At 39.2% G+C, this 21,507-nt stretch overlaps 1 protein-coding gene across 1 annotated transcript; it reads right to left on the bottom strand.

Annotated features, from left to right (window-relative positions):
* Positions 1-19: 19 nt before the first annotated feature.
* Positions 20-13,919, bottom strand: SMIM38 (small integral membrane protein 38). Its single transcript, XM_066997219.1, has 2 exons — positions 12,816-13,919; positions 20-9,582 (listed from the first exon to the last, which is right to left on the bottom strand). Exon 2 carries the CDS (start codon positions 9,028-9,030, stop codon positions 8,899-8,901), a length of 132 nt encoding a protein of 43 aa, XP_066853320.1. The 5' UTR covers positions 9,031-9,582; positions 12,816-13,919; the 3' UTR covers positions 20-8,898.
* Positions 13,920-21,507: the final 7,588 nt, after the last annotated feature.

Below are 21,507 nucleotides of genomic sequence, written 5' to 3' on the forward strand. Positions count from 1 at the left end.
GGACGCCCTCCAATTAGATTATTGCTCTGAGACAGATACAGATACGTCCCCCTATGCAACACTGTTCATATTCTTAAAATAGTATGTTAAATCTGCTCCATGGTCTAGAGCTCATGTAAAGTACTTTAACTGCCTAGGAACAAATTAGCTAACTGGATCCTGTGCCCTTTTAAATCTAGGCGTGGTGGGAGACATTTTGCAGGGACTAAAAATCTGGAAGTCGCTACATTCGGTCTGAAATGCATGCCAAAGAAAGCATGTCTAAAGAAAGAACCAGAGTGCAGACAAAATCAGATATCTCATCAACTGCCAGAGCCACAGAGGTATGCTTCTAGAAGTACGTGCTCTGGGATCAGCACAGAAAGTGTTAAAGTTACGTGCCTTCAGGTAGCTCATAATTGGGACTGCCGACTTTTTCTTCATCCTTTCAGCACAACACTTTGCTTTGTTGAGTTCACAGACAGCAGATGCCAGTTCTTCCTGCCTTCTGGAGGCACTTGTCACATCGGTCAATTCTAAATAACATAATGGACAGACTCATAATTGTCAGATGCAAAGACAACATCCTGGGCCAGTAGAGCAGAATACTGCAGAATCAGACCAGTGGTCCAGTTAACACCGCACCATGCCCCATCATGATCAACACTGGATATTCTAAGAGACTAAGAACAGGATAAGCACGTAGTGATGCTTCTCTAATCTCTTCAGGTTCCTATAGCACAAGGATTTCCTGCATTTAAAGCCCCAATGAATTTTTCTTCCATGAATTTGTCTTAATACAAAGATCAGGGAGGAGACATATCAATCTCTAGAGTTATTATTTGCCAGTAATTCCCAAAATCCAGCAGATTTTTTTTTAATAATATGGGTGGAAAAGAAAAAAAAATCTTTAAAGAAACCAAAACAATTATTGACACTAAAGACAGATTATCAACCTCATGAGTTTCAATTAGAGACACTGATGAAGAGCTCTAAGGCCGGCAACTCTCAATGGGGAAGCAGCCAGGGCTTGTGGAAAATGGCCTCTTAAAACACACGGGCTAGTGCTGGTTGTAAGTTCAAACATTCCTTTAAATATGGGACTTGGGCTCCAAACTCATCAGCGCCTTTCCTAAAAGGGGATTTAGGCATGTACCTCTGATACTCAGTCTAGTTATCTAATGCCAATATACAAAGCTAAAAACCTCCCAAGCATACCTAAATACTATATATGTCTCTATTCTACACAAATTTCCCGTATTTTTATTCTTCTGCATACACCCAGAGTGTTTACATCTCTGTGCTGGAAGCTCTTCATCTATCACGCACAAGTGTGAACAAGATCTGGAAGCTAAGCAGTACTAGCTATACCTGTCCGCTCTTCTCTTGAGTAGTGGACATGATAAAAGTTCTCAAGTCCAGTGGACATGATAAAAGCTCACTATCAGCTTTGAGAGAAGCAACTATTGATTTCTTATATGACACAGGGGAAGAAAACTTATTTTCTTATTTTAAAAGTAGATGATTTTTTCCAAGGGATTCCTGCTACTTTCAGCAGAGAGGATGGACAGTGCTTACATAATAAGTTCTCATGTTTTCTTCTGATTCCCTTTGCAAGAATAATTAATTTCCTCCTGAATGTCATTTAATTTTTGTATGTCCCATAAATGCTGATTAACATTCTTGTTATATCCTTGTTACCCCATCTTGCAATAAGAAACCAACCTACAGAAAAATTACTCTATTTGCATCTTAAGTGTCACACTTCAGATTCTCAGAATTCAAATTCTCAGCATACCAATTTACTTGTTAAACTGGTACCAGTTTACTTGTTACACTGACTTAATCTGCAGCGACTAGTTCTGGGCACATAATTAAGTTAGACACAGGTTCTCCAGGTAAGCAGTCAAAAAAGTAAAAGAAAACATTTAAGTGTTTTCACTCAGGACTCAACGACAGGCAAAGACAGGACTAATTTCCTCATGACTGCACTCAAAACATTAGTCTTCCTAAAGCTCTGCCTTCCACACTCCATCTTTCTGGAACATTCAAAGCACTGTCACTGCAACCTTCAATCCCAGAGCATGACAGCCAGAGCAATAAATGAGCAAAAGAACTGGTGGGAAAAGAGCAGTTTAAGACTGTATCATAATGCCTGGGGGCAGAACAAGAATTGCACATTAAGCCTTAATTCTATCACCATCTTCATCTCAGCACTTAACTTTGTTACATCCTTTGTTACAGCCAGCTAGATGCCCAGCACACAAGGCTACGCTGATAATTCTGTGTTTAACCAGCAATGCCCAAGTATATAGACGCAGAGCACTTTATGCTGGAGAATGAGGGGCAGATGGGACAGAGGAATTTTTGACAGTAAGTTTGACAGTAAGTTTCACAGAAATTTTCTGATAGCCAAAAAATAGTGAAACTCAAGTCCCAGTATTTGTCTGGTCCAGCAGACATTTTATCCTGTTCTTATCCCTTTGGCATTTCTCTGGACCTCTTGTTCCAGGACAAATCTCTTTGCTCAGTAAGACAGCCTCCCGGCCTCAGCCTTATCGCTTACTTCAGCCTCCACTTTTACCCTGTCTGTTAGCCCAAGCTCTCCTAACTTCCTTCAGCCTGTCTCCTACCTCATGCTGGCATTTAGTCAACTGCTCACCTGCTTTTACGTGGGTTTTGCTCTCAGTCCTTACATCCAGCCTCAGTGCTCACCCCCTCACTGGCTGTTCTTGTTTCACTGTCATTCACCACTTCTTTCCAGCTCTGCTTCCTACACTGCTGTTCCTTACCAGATCTGGACACGCAGCCTCCCCCAGTTCCTTCTGAGCAGCCCAATATTTCTGTCCCACTCACTTTGCCTGAACAGGGCTTGATTCTCACCAACCCAACAGCTTCTGTCCACCCTCTTATCTCCATCTCTCAGTCTTAATGCCCGTTTTCCTACATGGTGCAGTCCAGCTCGTTTTCTATCAACTATGCACAGACACTTTCCTCCTCTGCCTAAACTGTAGTTACAGTGTCTTCTTTTCCCTGCTGATTTCCTTATCCTTGTTTACACACATCAGATCTGGTCCTGTCCCCCTTGAATTTGAAGTAGGTATTTAGGTAATTTTGTTTATGTGAACAAGAGTTACACATCCCTGATAGGGAAAAAAAAATCCAGACCAATTGCATGTCCCAAAATGGGATGACTACATCTCGTCAGAGAAAATATTGCCAATACTTTTTAGCATGTGTAAAACAATGTATTTTTCTCTAGCCTTGTTCTTGGAAGGCACTAAACTGTTCTGGCTGAAACTTTCTGAAGAGAATTCAGCCTGAGGCAGACACCCAATGCAACACGGAAAATTTGTTTAGTTTGAAAAGTTACTTTGACAAAGTTGTGAATAGCTGCAAATAGGGCTTCAGGACTGGAAGTGCCTGGCAGCCTTAGCAATAGATGCTGTTACTAGCCCCGCCTGTACTGAAAATCAAAGGGGCAGATTATAAGGTCACCCATTTTGGTGTCAATCAAGCATAAAACAGCGGCATTTATGGATTTACTCTGGGTTTCTGTTACCATAACTGAGATGAGGTTTCTGCCATTTAATTGTCCTACAATTTGATGCCCTGTTGAATCTAGACAGAGAGATTCTAACAGTATTTTTCTGCTCTTTAGAGCTGTGTCATAGAGGGTAGCAGCACTACTTACAAGATGTCCCCTGAGCTTCAGTTTCTGATATGGCAGCTCATTGTAAAGAGCTAGCGGACAAGCCACTGGGCCTCCAGCTGTTCAGACTCCTCCTGCGAGAGTCAACATAATCGTATCCCTACTTGTGTCTTCAGCTTCTCCACTGAAGTCTGCTGTAATGGAGCTACCTAAAGTAATTAGACCACCTGTTGCATCGCCAGATCTATTTAAGGGACTCCTACTGGAGTTTGGTTTACATGGTTTGACAGTAATTGTTTAAGTGGATGCCATTGTAATGACACTGCAAAATAAAATTATAGACTTATTTTAATCAATAAATATAATTACACGCTCATCAGACTATGAGCTTATCTGTAATTAGTTCTCCATACCATAATGCAGTCCATAATGCCAACTTTGTGCACATTACAGAACGTCAAAAAGAAATTACATTAGCAGATGACAGGATATTTACAATCAATTGAGCTTTTACAGATCAGAAAGATTCTGAGTCCTGGCAAAAGAAAAATCACAAAGTACTAATTGTGGAACTTCAATATGGCTACTTGGTTTGGGAGCAAATTTGGTTAAAATGGTACCACTAGTACCAAAAAATGGTCACTGCGTATTTCCACAGCCCTGATATCCACCAATGCAAAGAGGATTTTGCAACTTCAGTTACTTAAGCAGTTTGATCCAAGTCATTTTTTCCCTCCAGAACTATACAAGCTTGGGTAGCATAACATAGTGGGAAGGGCCGTTATCATAAGATATTAAAAAATTAACATTTCCATATAAAAATCTATGCACATACATGCCGAAACACATACCCACATACATATCTGTATATGCTTACAGCCAAGGGTGTACAACCAAAGTAAATAAATGCTCTCCAACGTTTGAAGTTGACCCTTCTAACACCTGTAAGACAGACACGCACTGATCTTAGAAGAGGAAATTCAGAAATAGGAAGTCATGATAACCTTCCAAGAGTAGTCTCAAAAAAAAAAAAAGAAATAGTACTTACATAACTGACTCACACTTTTGTCCAAATCACTGGCTTCGAGCAAAACAAAGCATAATCCTATAAATGTAAGAAATGGTTACAATATCCCAGCAACAGTTCTGCATCCATGTTGTATACTTCCATTTATTTTTTTAAATATATTTGATATGTATGCATTACTAGATAAGCAAAAAAGAAATCAAGAAACCATTTCACACACAAACTTTTATGAATAACAGTGGAATATCAGATTATTATTTTTTTTAAGTACATCACAGGTGGCCTATAAGCTTCTTTAATATAACAGGAACATACTTATGTGTAGTGGATTTGAATACCTATGTATATAAATTAATGTTACATTTGTAAGGAATTTTAATATCATCACAGTATTTAGTGATTTTTTTTTATTTTTTCTATTCCTTTACGTATACCTTGGTTTCATGTCTTGAAAGGTGGCTCCACACTGCAGTCTTCATTCACATTGTCCACAGCTGAAAACTGCTGTTAAACACATGCTTTTTTTTAAATATGTCCTTAAACACAATCAAAACTAGCGTGGCGTATGTATCTTCTTAAATACCTAGCTGAAATGGAATTAGTTTTAAAAGACTCTAGAATGATTCCCAGCCAACCCCATTCAACTCCCATTGAAATATGGGCTTAAGGATAGAACTTAAATATTAAGTACAACTACCTGACATGAAGCAGTTATTCTCCAAAATTTTTTCTTCTGCTGCACTCTGTCTTGTAAAAAGAAAATAACTTGTAAGCACAGAGACAACCTAGCTTTATTTTTTTTTTTTTAAATACTGTAAAACAAGTAAAAATGTCATTATTAACTTGATACTACATTTTCCTGAAAGAAAAAGATACGGTTAAATCAGAGCACAACATAAGATCTGTGACAAAAATTCTAAAAAGCATAAAGATACAATGGGCTTTCAGACACCAGAACAGTTACCTCAAAAGGCACAAAACTGGGCCAAATGCACCATTTGCAATGAAAAATAACTTCTGCTTTCATTGTGACTGCTTCAGGCAGGGGGTAAATCAGAAGCTGGCTCCACATGAGCTCCGTCCAAAGCAGCAGAACAATCCTGTTTTGAATTCCAACTCCACACACTAGCCCTTGGGAATAATAGGATGCTGTGCAGCAGTGCCAGAGGCACCCCAGGGCCCAGGTGTACCTGGTGATGTGACTGCTCAATGCAGTGGCTCAGTGTGTAGTGACTAGGCAGCAACACCAACCCAAGCACGGCCAGCCCAGCTGGTTTGTCACCACGGCACAGTCCTGCAGAGACATGGCTTTGGTCCCAAGACTAATCAAGACACATTGTCACAGCCTAGAGTGGACGGACCTGTATTTCTTTCAGTTCTTGAAGTAACACTCTCTCTCATTTCAGGCATCTCAGCACAGTGCTCCATGGGACTGGGTCAGGAAACAGTAACACTTCCATGTCACTGCACAGCTGACATGGGCCTGGATTTTGTTTGTCTCCACAAAAAGAGAAAGGAAAAACGTCTACGAGAATAAAGAGGAAGATCCTCCTTTCCATTACGCTTTGCACACTTAAAAGAGCAATAGCCCTGATTTTGTGATAACAGCATAAACAGGATGGCCTTCCATTTCAAAAACGCCCTGCAGCACTAAACAAGAACATGAATCCACAGCAGAAATTAACCACAACGCTATTAAAATTGCTTTGAATGCATATGGAGTTTAAGAGGTAACACAACCTTCTATGATAGGCATTCAAATCATTTAAATGAATTCTTTAGTCAAAACATTCATTTTTATTAATCTTATGTGCCTCAAAGCTTTGACATTCTAAAACTCTTCAGGGTTCCAGCCAGTTTTACCTGTATAGGATGCAAATCTAATATTGACAGACGTTGGCCATAACATTCTTAGAATCAGGGTGAAATTCGTGCAACTCAGAGGGTCCAAATTAAACAAATAGACAAATGCAAACAGAAGCAGCCCACTGAGAGGCTGTTCCCCCTATCTGGCAGGGTAAATATCCCCCATTCTTTATAACTACCAATCAGTAAGATCACTCAGTACCAGCCTTCTTTTCTGCACCCCACCCCCCAAACCATTTAAGGGTGTGGTTATGACAACTCAGGCATTAAACCTTTCTGGTGATTCCATCCTGCCAGCCCTACCAACTGTGCCACAGAGACCAATGAAAATGTGGCCTGTGTAAGAGGATGGTCTATAACAAGAGCATGATCTCTGATTTACATGGAAAAATCAAGATGCTGCTCTGCAGGAATAAAGGAATCAAAGACGTGAATTCCACACCAGTGTCAGTTCTGAACATCACCAAACGTTAAGGACATTAACCCACAGCTCCATCTGTAGCATTTCTCTTTATATCCACATTTTAAAATGATTAATATATGACACTGTCAAGTATAGTTTAAATTAAAAAAATGGATTAGAAAACTTGTTCTTTAAAGGCACTATCATATCAATTTATCTACAAGTTTCATTTTCTTCACAATGATGCATACAACAGCTAAGAATAGCCATGTTTAATTGACAGAAGAAAAATGGATCACTGTGCCTATTTTTCCAGTTACTTATTATCAAAGGTATGTCTGCACATCAAATAGACACCATTTCACTTTCCCTTTGTGGTCTGCTGGTGCTGGGGAACACAAAAACAAACACGAGACAATCATCATTAAAATTAGGATCCACAAAAACACACAAGGGGATTAGTTACATCTAGACATAATTTATTAACTAGCTAGATTCCAAGGCAATGGCATGCATCTTCAGACATTGCAGGCTGTCTTGTAGGTTGGTCATCCACCATAAATAAAACCTGAAGCTGCAATCAATTGACCTGACATTTACCCTGCTCCACAGCCTAAACACATGCTACCTCTCATGTCTGAATTTTAGGAGGCTTCAAACAACAAAGTGATAAGGGCTGATTAACAGTTGCTAAAATGAGACAAGCCTGTAGGAGTGTGTGACTCATGAATGGGCCAGAAACTCTTTACAGGAATGCTTCGGGTTTTTACCTAGGCTGAAGTCTGATATCATCACGTAAGCTACCAAGAGACACAAAAGTTAGTTTATCACGTGGGAGCCTTTACTTTCAAATGACATAAAAATCATCAACCCAGAGAAGCCTTTTTAAAGTTGACTGGGCCAAGGACATTGCATTTCAACTTCCTTTCTCAGGCAAGGCAGTACAATTTTCCTACTTTTGCTGTAGGAAAACCAAGTTTTTAAAAGCATATGTTAAATTCTGTTGTTGCAGCAAGACTCTTTAGATGTTTGACTTAGTATAACAGCCATTTGAAAGCAAACAATTCACTTGGAGTCCCCTGTCTCATTTTGCAAGACGCACTAACCAAAGAATCCTAAGTCACTATTGCCTTGGGCAAGTCGTCAAATCTTCCTGTGTCCCAGTAGCTTCTTATGAAAGCCTAGAAATTAAATTACTTTGCAAGGGCTCTGAGTGTTGTTGCATGTCCCCACACCTGACGCTGCTGAAGCACAGCTTGTCTGTCAGACAAACTCAGATGTACGGATCTGTTTTTCATGGAACAGGGTATTCCAGTGGTGTGCAATGCATGATTATTCGCATATATCACTTGATAAGAAATGGGGATAATCATCAGGTTATAGACAGTTAAAAACATCCAGTTTCTGATCCGACTGACCGGGATGAACCACAAGAAGAATTTAGCAACAAGGCAGTCAATCATGTAAAACTCCACTCTGTAAATCTGCTTCCTTAGACACAGATCCTAAGATGGGCCAGTAATCTTCGTGTTCGTTCAGGCGCAGTCAGTTGTTGCATCCAGGCAGGCTGTGCAGCTGACATCTTAACGTGCAGATCAGCAGTTTGTCCAGCAGGCAATAAGCCATCACATTTCATGTATCAAGACTGGGCCACTGGCAGTCTTGGACTGCCCAACAATAGGATTCCTTCCAGCTTGTCCAGATCATTTCATTGGCAAAAGTCCACAAGTCTGTTCCCAACAACAAATTCTTGCCCTAGTCTGATAGGAAGTCGTTTGACTCAATCAGTTGTTGGATTTCCCCCCCTCTCTCTCTCAGCACGAGGCCTTCTGAAGACTCTTCAGTCAATTGCAGTCTCAGCAGGTCATTTCTCTCTCATCAGAACCCGAAGTAAAATCTGCTCTAGCTCCATTTACCTTGTCCAGTTGTCCCCATTGCCAGTTCAAATCCAAACAAGCCTTTTGAAGTATCTTAGTCCTTTTTTCTCTTGTCAGGAAACCTTTGGGACAGTTTGTAATCTATATAAGCACTAAGGCAGGACCATAAAACGAATCGTATGAATATAATCACAATCAGCAAAATCATCAAAAGGACTGATTCCATATTTAAGCTAGAATAATGAGGTAATGTGAAAAAAAAATACTCGGGGAGATCTAATTATATAATGCAGTATTCAGTTCTGTGGCCGGCCCCGCAATTCCTGTAACATTCCAATCAAAGTGATCTCACTAGCATGTGAGAGAAGAGCCCAGCTGACAGATTTGGGACATGTAACGTACTATTTAGTCAAGAGGCCCCATGTGCTATTCATAAAGAATTAACAACTCTTATATTGACAATGACAGTATTGTCAGAAGACCTTTGGAAGGGGAAAAAAACTCCATAAACTCTGTCTCTGTGAAGTTGGACTTTTTTTTTGCCCCTTTTTTCCAATGCTGATGTAATCTCCAAACATCTCCAGCAGCAGCTGCTCAGCGAAACCAGGCACCTTCTCCCTAGTCCCTTTCAGCAGCACACGCAGCACTTTCCAGCTCCCTCAAGACAATCAGGGCCTTTCTTTCACCAATTAGCTATCACTTCAAGAGCCCTGCGCTGTCCAACGAGCTCTTAAGAATGGTCTTTGCAGGAAACAACACTGGAGGGGCTTTTTTTCTCCTAGACAAATTAAAAGGGGAAGAAGGGAGGGAGGGGAAAAAAAAAAAAAAAAGCACAACAAAACAAATCAGAACACAGAAGCTGTCCAAAATGCATCACTCAATTAGTGCGTCGACAAACGCTGAAATGTCCTCAAAAGCCAACGCTAGAGCAAGGCACACACAAAAAATGCTCGTGCTTTCTTTAGGAGATAGTTTGTTTAGCTGAATATGTTAAACAGGTTTCATAGAAAGAAGGGCTCTTGTTACAGCAAGTCTCTGAGTTAGACGAACTAAAAGGGAAAGAAACTCCTGGAAGATTATGTCCTATTTCCTTATTTGGCTCTCCAAATGTAAAGCAGCATTATTTGAAGTAGACACTATAGGAAAGAACTTGGTTTAGCTCACTTTAAACATAGAGGATTGATGAAATGAGTGATTACTGGAACTGCTAAGATCTTTTTGAACTTGCTCAACTAGCAAACTGCTTTGCCCAGAAACCATACTTTCCATCTAAAAGAACTTAAAGCCTGATTCTGAGACTTAAAGCTCTGTGAAATCTACATTCATTTTCCTGTAAAATCAGGGAATAGGTACAGTAATACCTTGAGGTCCCCAGTGATGCCAAGTCCCCATTAGAACAAGCAGAAACTCTAGCACGCAGCTCAGAAGGGGAACAAGGAACTTACACAGATGTTTAATACCTTGTCTGGGCCTGGATCTCAGCAACTGGAACTGGACAAGTGGAGTTGGGAAGGTAAAAACATGAAGGATTAACAGTAAGAGAAATGACTTGGAGGAGGTCCAAGCCATAGTACAGTGTCAAGACTGCATCCCTGAATTTCAAAACTCTGGGTTAAACCAAACTGCATACAAAATATCAATTGTCAATACTCTCTTACATTACCATTTTCTGGTCAGAATTGTCCTGATTGGGGTAGCCTCCTGAGATCCGACACATTGTCTTCTACAAGGACAACACAGATACATTTACACTACAAGGAAAAAATTTAGTCTATTCCCTTTTATTAACTGTGTATCAGAAGCAAAGCTCCAGGCTTTGTAAACAGTTAAATGGCATGGCAAAGTAAATACTTTAAGGGGTTTCAGGAGTTTGTTCACACTAATGGGTGCTCTTAACTACTATGGGGATATTTTAATGGAGTTGGAAAGTGTCAGAACTGATCAGATTGCTTAAAAGGAAAAAGTCTGATGTATTACCCTACATGCATTTATGAAGGAATGTGAATCAACTCAAATTCCTCTGCATAGGAAGGCTCAACCAAGGGATGAATACACACAGTCAGGATTAAGAGGGATTCTTTGTGGAGGTGCACTGAACAATGAGTGTCTTTCTATACCTACAGACTTCAAAAGATGCATAGTTTAAAGGGACTCCTCGCTCCAACTAGTTAAGATTCTGCTGAAAGAATGTGGCATGGTGGAAAATATGTATATATGTACATTTACACACACACATATGTATAAGTAGGGCCACCTCCAACTACAGGAGGAAAAAAGGGAAGAAAGGGACCTGCGAGGTCTATCAGCCTGTCCTAAAACAAGACCAATTATGCCATTCCTGACAGGTGTTTCTCTAACCTGTTTGCTTGTTTTTAAGAGACCCACATCCACAAAGATGATGAGAAATTAAATCTGAAAACGGATTTAAGCGGGAACAACAGTTTGACAAACTGTTCAGTGGCTCTATCTGCTATAATACAACCACCGTAAGCCCACAGCCAGTGGCTCTGCATTACACACTCCCTTGGGCAACTGACTCACTTTATAGCTGTAAGTAATTTATTGGTGGAGATAATGATAACTGCCTTAATTCAGAAAGTACAGTTCTTCTGTATCCTCTGGATGGATGCATTTGCTGTACCTAAAAGTGCTTCTTCCGTGACAATCATCACCTCCACCCTAATGCAATCCTGCTGTCCGTACTCTAGCAGGTTTGCTGAAAACCACCAGCAGATTTTACTGAGCTCAGTATTAGCTAACGTGACTGCTGTGACATACAGCACATCATATTCCCTGGCCATCAGCTCCAGTTCAATCTGCTAGTGGCGAGAAGCCCAGTGGTTATTTAAGGGCACACGAAGAACAAATTGGTGGTTCATTCCAAACGAACAGGTGCCTCCTCCCCAGGCTCACAAGTGGTTCTCAGCTATGCCATCTCCGGCATTCCCTGAGAGGTGTCAAAGCCGGAAGGGAAACCGCACAACCCTGGCGCCTGGCACGGGGCTCTCCTTAGGACAGGCTGACACAGAGCTGGGTAAGCTTCCCCTACTGCTGTTGCAGGTCTTTGGCTCCACATGCCACGGCTGTCAGCTTGGCACTCTCTGCAGGTACTGCATTTATTCACACAAAGGAACCATCAGTTGCCGAAGACGGAAGGAAAGTATTTTTCTGCTTATATTTCACTCCTTAGGACAGATTTCCTTGCACAGAAAATTAATGTACAGCATAAGCAGGACAATTCTGCGTGCCAGAGGAAAACATTCTGTGACTGTAGAAAATGCAGTTTAATATGGATCGCTGTTCTCCTCTCCTTTGCAAAGTATTCTGAGACTCACTGAGGAAAAGCACTACATAGAACCTATATATAAATCATTATTGCTTGAATTTTTCCAAATATATGTTTTCAAATAACGTATGTTCCCAATGCCTGGCATTGTTTTGACTGATTTGCCTTTTCAAAGAACGTATGCTGTATCACATGTAAAAGCATCCTCTCTGCTCAGAGTTTATTTTGCTAAAATCGTTTTTCAACTAATCACCTCTCTAGAGAATAACGGCATGATAGAAGAGTATTCCTGATGGGTGGTATTTTCTCACTAACATACGTTTTCATCACATAATCAACGTTATTACCTTCTCCTCCTATAAGTATTTATGAAAATCCTCTAATTTGAAACTATTTCCAAGACAAATTCTGCATTTTGCTATTAAATTATCATCATGTAATTAATTGCCCTGGTACTCTGAAGGGTAGTTTAGCAAAAAATAAAAATAAAAAAATCAAAGAATACGGTCTTTTAAAATGTAAGCCAACAGATTTCATATCCAATTTTCCAGTTCCAATTATAAAACAGTCTACTTCCTAAAATACCATTACATTCCCAAAATTTTAAAATATCCAGTAAAATTACAAGCAATAAATCAGCACAACAATAATCATATAAACATCCACTGTTAGCAATTTGAAATATATCTCAAAATATAAAGAAATTAAAAGGATATTTCACTTACTGTATTTACCACATATTCAAAAGTCAGTATATCTATAAAGAAAAATGGCAAAGAGTTGCAGGTGTCAGCACGGCTAACAAGAAATTCCCAGTTCATTGCTAAAAAGAAAAAAACAACGAACACAGAAAAAAAAAAAAAAATGAAAGAAAGAAATTCAGGACCAGCACTTATCTCTCAGTCATGTGCCTGCTACAGTTATCAGAGTGAAAAAGGCACCTTGCTCCAGTTTGTACACATGAAATCTCCTGAACAAGCATTTTACATCACACGGAAAATAAAACACCACTTAAAAAGAGCCAGATCAAGGTATTCATAGCTTTAGAGGACAAAACCAAACATTCAAAGTCAATTCCTACTTCAAATAACTTGTGATAATAAGCACATTTCAAGACCATTCAATGTTGTATTGAGTCAAAGAAAAGCACAAACACCTGCCCCACTGGTTTTCTACTGGAAAGTCCCCAGCAAACATACTCCTCCCACCACAGTCAGTTCGATATGCCCCTTTCCATGATCAAGGACAGAAGTAAGACACTTCATTTACTACCTATATCTTCTCTCAAGAACTTTAGTGTCCATAAAACCAGAAGTGTTTGTAAAACTCAAACTCAAATACATCCTCAAGGCCTCACAGCCACAAATGGGGAAAAAAAAAAAAAGCACAGTGTAGGAAAAATAATAAAAATGAAGGAAAGTGATTAGAAGGAAATGAAACTAAACTCATAAATCTGATTTAAAAGTGATTACCTAGAGAGACGTGCGTTTTAAAAAAGATTCAATGAGACCTTTGCAGTTCAGGAGCTGTGAGTGCATCATCTCCTCCATATGCTGCTGTACACTGCAATACTCAGTAGCAGACAAATTATTGCCCTTCAGCTTGCAGAATTTTCTTTCCAGAAGTGTGATCAGAACATCATCTAGAAGTAGCCAAGAAGATTGTGTACATGCCACAGTATTTAATCACATCACTGAATTAAAATATTAGTAACATCCAAGACAACCATCTCGCAACAAACAAGAATAAAAATGCAAAAAAAAATATTAATAGCCACTCACAGGAAAAAAGCCTTGCATATATTATGAACATAAAAATAATATGTTATCAGCAATTATTACACCCATTTTCTTCTTCAGTTGCCAGAGGCCCTACACAGCTTGCTAAGTCTCTTTATTACACTCAGAGCTTTCCTTCCATCAGTGGATTTTTTTTCCACTGAATTCATGGTATTACACGTCAATCTAGTAGAGAATTTTATTTTTAATTTGTTTAGTCAAAAATAATACAAAATAATAATGTTTCAATTGAAATGCCAGCTTTTCAAAAGCAGAAAATCTGGCAAAACACACTCCAGCTATGATGATATATTTGTCAGGAGCTGTTTTTTAGATCCGTAAAATTTAAGATCAGAACAAGATCAAGCTCTTCTAAGTATTAGACAGTCAAAACACTCATACATAAAACCACAGGCTGTGTCTCCTGATGAGTGCCCTGGCCACCTATCTTCAAGCTATTCCCCAGTTTCTCATGACTTACAAACCTCACTTTCATCTCACTGTGCACAAAACCATACTGGGACCTTAAGAAACATCACAGGATGGGAAAGACAGTTCCCTTTCATCTGTAACTACATGTCTTCAGCAGATTATGCCATGTTTCCTCCAGTTTCGCAGTGAGGATGCTCCTCCCATGCTCTACCAAGAAGAGATCAGATCAGAATCTGTCCCTGATTTACAATTAAATTTGGGTTTCTCGGTCATCATTTGTTTTGAAAGCTTAAGTCAACATTGACAGAAGTGAACAACGATGCAACTGCAATTTCCATATGAGGTCTAGCATGTGACAAACTTAACTACTAAATAGATAAGTAAAGTTTCTAAAATTTACCACAGGCGAAATGCGCTTTGATAAACTACAGATCATAGAAAGACCCACGCTACTCATAAAAAGCAAACATTGAAAATAATTGCTATCCTTTACAAGTGATAGAAGGCAAACATTTCACGTGCTGGACTGATACATCTCCTAACCTTATTCTTTTACTTTAAAACGAGTACATTACGTGAAAGGTATAGTTGAAATATTTCTTATAAAGCTTTATTTGGAAAATAATGGAGTCATGGAAACTTTGAAGACATGATCAAAAATATGACTGCATTCAACAAGGTCCTTATTAAACACATGCTTAACTTCAACAAAAACTTTCTATGTTTATTTAAAGCCCTGTGTGCAATAGTGAATTATCAGACTACCATTGTCACACTAAATCAAAAAATGGTGCGGGATTGCATGGCTCAGGCTTTATGCTTTAGCTTTTTCTCCCTAATCATTTGCTTTCTTAAATTGCATTTTGATAGCTACAAAACACTAAACTCACTATAAACACACACTGATCGGACCATGATTTTGGAATTTTCTATATTCTAGTCTGAACTTTGCATCAGATGCTTTGTGGCCAGACACAAGTTGGGCATTCAGCAAACTGCATTGTGTTTTGAACAAATCTTTCAGTCTACTAACAGGTTATCCTGCTTATTTTTAAAGTCTCTTTGGACACAAAAAGAAGGGGAGCTAGGGCAAAGGAGGAAAGAAAAGAGTCCATTTGAAAAAATTACACTGCTAGATTACAAGAGTTGAAAGCTGGTATGTAACTTTGCTCCGGGTGATCAAACTGCTAATCAGGAATGCTGTCGGGAACAGAATGGAATTCCAAATAAATTAGCCATGTCCAAGAAGCCAATACAACACAGGATTAAGGCTCACAAAGAAAACAAATTTATTCAGCCTACTTTATCAGAATTCTTAATAACGTGTACTAGTTTTTCTCATCGCAGTCTGAGCTCTTCCACTGGAACAGTGTGGAGAAGGAAAAATGAGTCACACTTCATAAATCATCTCCTACTTTTACAAAAAAACCTAAAAATGTTGTATAGAGCAAGACACACAATGCCATTATATAGAAATTCATATGTACACCACAGTTACTGTAGAAATGTGCGTATTTATTTCTTCAAATTTATTTCCAAGGCACCTGACCAAAGAAGATGCACTACACGATGCAGTGAAAATGTACAAAGCTGAAGGAAAAGGTTAGAACTACACTGATATACTACAACATTAAAATTAATTTTGGTGTGGAGACAAATCACTGAATTCAATAACCAACTACTAAAATAAATCCCTCTGCTGTGTAACCATGCAATGCCTCACATTTATCATTAAGAATAAAGAAAAATTCTAAAGTCCACATATTGCAGCAAGGAATACTGTGACTGAGGCACTGTCTGCAACTCAAATGCATATTCTATTTTTGCCTCTGACAACATCCCAGAGAAACTTTTCAGAACAGTTTACTCCAAAATCACAGGAACATTAAAACATGTCAAAAAGCTTTTGCATTTTCTTGAATTAGGATTTTAATCTTTATCAGGCTGTTTTTCCCCATCTATGAAACAGGGATGATTACAGTCTGAAGACTAAACTAGTCTTTTTGAAGAATTTTTATTACAAAAATTAAAAGGAAATAAGGTACTCACAATATGAATCTAAGCATCTATAGCAAAATCATCCTGTGAGGGAAGTGTTATTTAGCATACTTATTCACTGAAAAATAAGAGATTGGATACAGTACTGTTAGCATTTACATAAGTCTGCTACATTACCTTGAGAACCCCTGTGTGAGCATGCATGGATTTCTCATAATAAAATTCATCAAGCAAACCACAAGTTGAGAGTAGATGCTAAAGATTCACGTGTCTGGTGGCTCCCAGACATGGCACTGCCCTGCTTTACAGCTCACCAAACTGCATCAGCAACAAAATGCACCTGGTCAGCGTGTGAGGTACTTTCTAAAGATATTTTCTCCCAGATAAGGGGGTCTCCCCACTAAGACACCATTTGTGCCCTCCTCCCCTTCCGAAAATGAAACAAATAAAATGTCATTTACTGCTACTATTCTATGCAGTCTCCGAGAGCAAAAGCACGCATTTCTACCAACCGCGATTTAACTTAAGATTTTCTGTCAAGTGTGTTTTTCATCTCTGTAAGATATTTACACAAATATGGAAAGAAAAGCATATATCCCTAAATCATCATCTCTGGAAATGCATCTCCAGAGGGTGAGGGTTAGATTGTGCAAGCTACTGATGCATCGTCGATACACATGACTGCAAGGGATCTGTTTACACCCCAATGCCTCCATTAGAGGCACATAAATAACCACTTGATTTGAGTGAAATATCTTAGGGGAACGCAAACTATTTTGTCAGAAAAATAAACCAAAAGAGCATCGAGTGCAACCATAATTTTTCATGAAGCCCAAGGAAAAAACGTAGATTTTAATTTTCAGAGGGGTCTCTTCAAATAAGAAACAGATTACTATTAACCACTGTTTTGATTCAAGGGACAGCAGAAAAGACGTTTTCCCAGCTTAAACAATTTCACAGTTTTGGTACAAATTCACAAATAGCTGCAGCAAGTTTGAGAGCACAATTGTGGTAAATGAATTATTGATCTGAAAAAAAAAGTTACCCAGTTCTACCTCTGTCTGGCAAACAGCGCTGCATGTATTCTGTATTAGCAGACTATTCGTGTGCTCTAGCAAAGCACACGTGCGAGTGCTTACAGAATTGAGGTGGATTTCTACATTTCCAGAATACAGACATTGGATTTGTGAGCGAAGAAAGGAGGATGATAGCTGGCAATGAGCAGCGCCGCTCCACTTACCCTCTCAAGGCTGGTTGTAAGCCAATGAGACGTATTCTGAGTTAGCACATTAAATATTTGGCTTTATAAAATAACGTCATAAATTATACTTTGATCAGCAAGTGCACTCCTCTTGTACCCTAAAAACACTCTGCTTAAATTACATTTGAGATATTTTTCTTTTAAAAACACACAGAATAAAGCAAGTAGGTGAAAGGTAACTGTATCACTTTACAGACACAAGCTACCCTCTGATTACAACTAATTAAGATATTCAGCAGCCTTAAAACAATACCTTTTTTTAATCAATGAACCCAGACAGCATTCACAGCTTTTTGCGATGACAAATGCCCTTTGAAAGAGTTAATAGGCAAAGGTTTGTACTGGCAATGAATAGGGCTACCTTTAATTGATCCAAGAGCCTTAGAGAGCCGTCTTATAGCATGATGATGTATTTGGGTTGCAAATAGGCCAAAATAAGCATAAAGAAAATCTGTAAGACCATGAGACCTTTCATTTTTCATTGCGGGGAGGCAAGGGGGGGAACCGCTGGGGAAAATGAGAGAACTATGATGGGGTTATCTTTGTGCTTCAGCACTTAAAATAGATAAAATGAGAGAAATTTTGAGGAAAAGGACAGGAAGTGATCAGGCCATAATTCTGAGAATAAATGTCAGGATGCATGAAAACATACAAAACAAGGATTCTTCAGAAAATAAATAAATAAAGAAAGAAGAGATGACCTAATGGTATAAAGAAACATTGATTAAAGAAATACCCTGAGGGAGAAAGATACTCCATCAGCTTTAACACACACTGCATGGCCCTGCATTCCCTCTGAACTTCCTAAGTGAGGGAAAAAATGTCTGGAGAAGAGGCAGTCACATGGATCCATTTATAATTTCCCCCCTCGTTCTTTGTTCATCTTTTACATGTTTTTGTTCAAGATGTACAGGAAATTCGCACACAAGTGGCGGCTCACAAAATTAAACAAGATGGGTTAATAGCAAACATTCTCCCCTGACTAGCCAAAGAAGAAACAAAAATGCATTTTTATAAGCAATATAAAGGCCATGTAGATTTCTTTTTTCTTTATGGGACTGATTATACATTAATATTACCTAATAATTATAAAGAGACTAGTCTGTCCATATTTATACTAGCCTTTCATTGTAAACCCAACTTTGGCAGAATCCCTTCCTCATTTAGCAAAAGCTAACCCGATTTCCTTGAACTTTCACAGGTGCAAACTTTATGCCAAAGTAGAATTTTTCTGGAAAGTCTGAGGCAAATCAGACGAGGAAATTCCTAGACTAAAAGACTATTTTAAAATGGAATTACAGCTTAAGCATATTATCAGCAGCTTGGGAAAAAATTTCTAATAGAATGTTGCTGGTGTCTGAAATTTTCTTAAGGCAGATGCAGAAGGAGCTAGAGAATGTTGACATTGCTCCTTAAAAACAGAGCATTAGAATATCCTGCTCCTACATATGTATTCAGATACACATGTACATTAGAAAAGGCAAGGCAAGTCCTTCCTCAATTTGGAACAGGGAATGGATCAGCTGTTCTCAAACTCTGCTCAGCCTACAGCCACGAACAAGTACTCTGCTAGCAGTAACCATTAACAGAAAAAAAAATACTAAGCCTGCACTGCAGCTCTGGGTCAACACAAAGACTCTGCTTGCCTCTTGAAGCAGGGAGCTGAGATTGGATGCTCAGTTTTGAGAAAGTCTTCTTGTTCTATTTACTTTCAGTTCCGACCCTTTGAAGTGACAGAAGCTCCTTCCTTCCTTTGTAATTCAGAAGACAAAATATTTCCTTCCCCTGTATCAGTGTTATGGATAAATCCTGAGCTACCATGATTTTACTCAAATAAAAATATAACATACAACATATTGATTTTTAAAGGACGTTGAAGGACATCAAGTGCTTGAGAAACACTTCAAAATAAACTGCTTTTCATGCTGTGGAACTGGACAAGTTTTCTTCCAAGTATGGTGAAGCAGAACTGCTTCATCAAATAGAAGATATTCACATCAAAAATAACTGTGTCCAGCCTACTGCAGACTATCTGACAAAAATAATAATAAGGTGTGCTGGGGCTAAATTTGCTATTACACTTTTAGCTGGTAGGTGTCAGGGTATACAACCCGTATTTCCTCCAAACGGTGCAGTTATTAAAACTGTAAACAAAGAAACTCCATCAAGGCTCACAGGATAGATGAGACTTTCAAGTACAGATGAAGCACGGGTGGTTGACTGCACAGGAGGTCTCGTGTTATCACTTGTGCCAAGAGCCATGTGAGCCAAACCATGAAACTCAGCCAGGGCACCGGTCTCAGAGGAGCCTCCAGGACCTTGGAGACAGCTGGGGTCACCAAAGGATGAGAGGTAAAACCCTGGGACATGAAAAAAGGAACAAAGAAGAGTAAGGTGAGAAAAGAAAAATCAGGGCAAGGGAAAGGGTTATCTAAGATGCTTGCCTGGGGCTTGTCAAGATATTATTGTATCTTCTTTATCTGATGTCCCACCAACTGACTCTGATCATAGGAGCACTTTCAACAGTAAAGCTTCCCGCAACAAATGGTTCAACCAGCCCATTTTCTCATAGACTTTTTTTCCCCTTGCAGACAGGCTACAGAAAAAAAGTATTCAAATCCTGTTTACAGATGTTCAATTTCGCTGAAGAACACACTGAGACCGACAAATGTTTCTGTAGCAAATTCCAGAAAGATCTGAGCTATTTTCCTAAATTAAGCCTAAAATGTGTTTATAGGTCTGGTTACACAGCAGCAAAACATCCCATATGGAGATATATATGGGAGCAGTTTAAAGAGAGCACATCAACAGAACACAACCACAGCGGCCAGAAAGTGCACACAACTGCAGACTGCCACAGATAGGCAGGAGACAGACCTGAGGCTGTCAAACTCAAACTTTGAGCTCGGTGACTCAGCAGTGCCCCATGTTACCTGCGTATTGCTGGACATACCTGCTTAATACCGTCTAATTGCAGTGCTCCTCTGCATGTCAGATTGACTGTCGTCATCAAATTTACCTAGCGCATCTATTTACAAGCTCAAACTGACCATCAACACACAAAAAAAAATCCCGTACAGATGAGTTTATCTTTGATCAAGCAAATCTACCTTCCACTATACTGATGAGTAGAAAGTCTGAGTGGACGTGAACCCAGATTTTCCAAGCAGCATCTATTTTACAGCTGCCTCATAAAATTAATAGCAGCAACAACATATTTTTAAAGCCAGTTCATGTTTTACTCTTAAAGGAATATTTCTACATTTGGCTAATCTTCACCCCTGTGCACGCGCACACACACACACACACACCTGGAAGGGCTGAAAAATAAGGACTTTAAGGTGTGGGAAGCTGAAGCAGAAAAAGAAATGGATTTTCCAGTGCTGGAAATGGATTCAGCATCAGAGACGATTAAAAAACAGCAGTTTTTGGTCATCAGACCCCTGTTCAGGCAAAAGCTTTCCAGGTTCCTTACAAACACATATAAAACCTCACTGTGCTGGATAATTTGTTTTTAAAAGTAATCTCCAGCAAGCTCTACTTGAAAGCTAGATGAATCTCTTTGCAAAACTCGCTGTTTAACTGAGCAATAGTTACACTCTCTGTCGTCTAAAATCCCAGGCCCAAGTACAACACAGAGCAAAACAAAACCCACAACGCTTTGCAAAGGAGGCAGGAGGAGTTTTTGTGCTGTGGCAGGAGCTGCAACAGGCACAGATAAAGTTGTGCTTTCAGCTCCACAAGTGTAAATCCTGAGCAACTCCAGATTGACACAAACCTCACCCGAAAAGCTTTGTGGACTCTCCTCAGCTCAACCGGGATCCTAAGAAAGCAAACTTTGATCCTTTCTCTAAAAATCTGCTTCACAATTCAACATCTTTGACGTAAATCTTTTAAAAGACTGAGATGGCATCAAGTCAGGAACAGGATGGAGGGAAATGTGTTTCC

This window comes from Anser cygnoides, chromosome 5, assembly GCF_040182565.1.
Source record: "Anser cygnoides isolate HZ-2024a breed goose chromosome 5, Taihu_goose_T2T_genome, whole genome shotgun sequence".
NCBI lineage: Eukaryota > Metazoa > Chordata > Aves > Anseriformes > Anatidae > Anser > Anser cygnoides.

What these genes read in the sequence shown, in the direction of transcription:
- SMIM38 (XM_066997219.1), bottom strand. Translation starts at nt 9,030, where the DNA reads ATGGAATCAGTCCTTTTGATGATTTTGCTGATTGTGATTATATTCATA.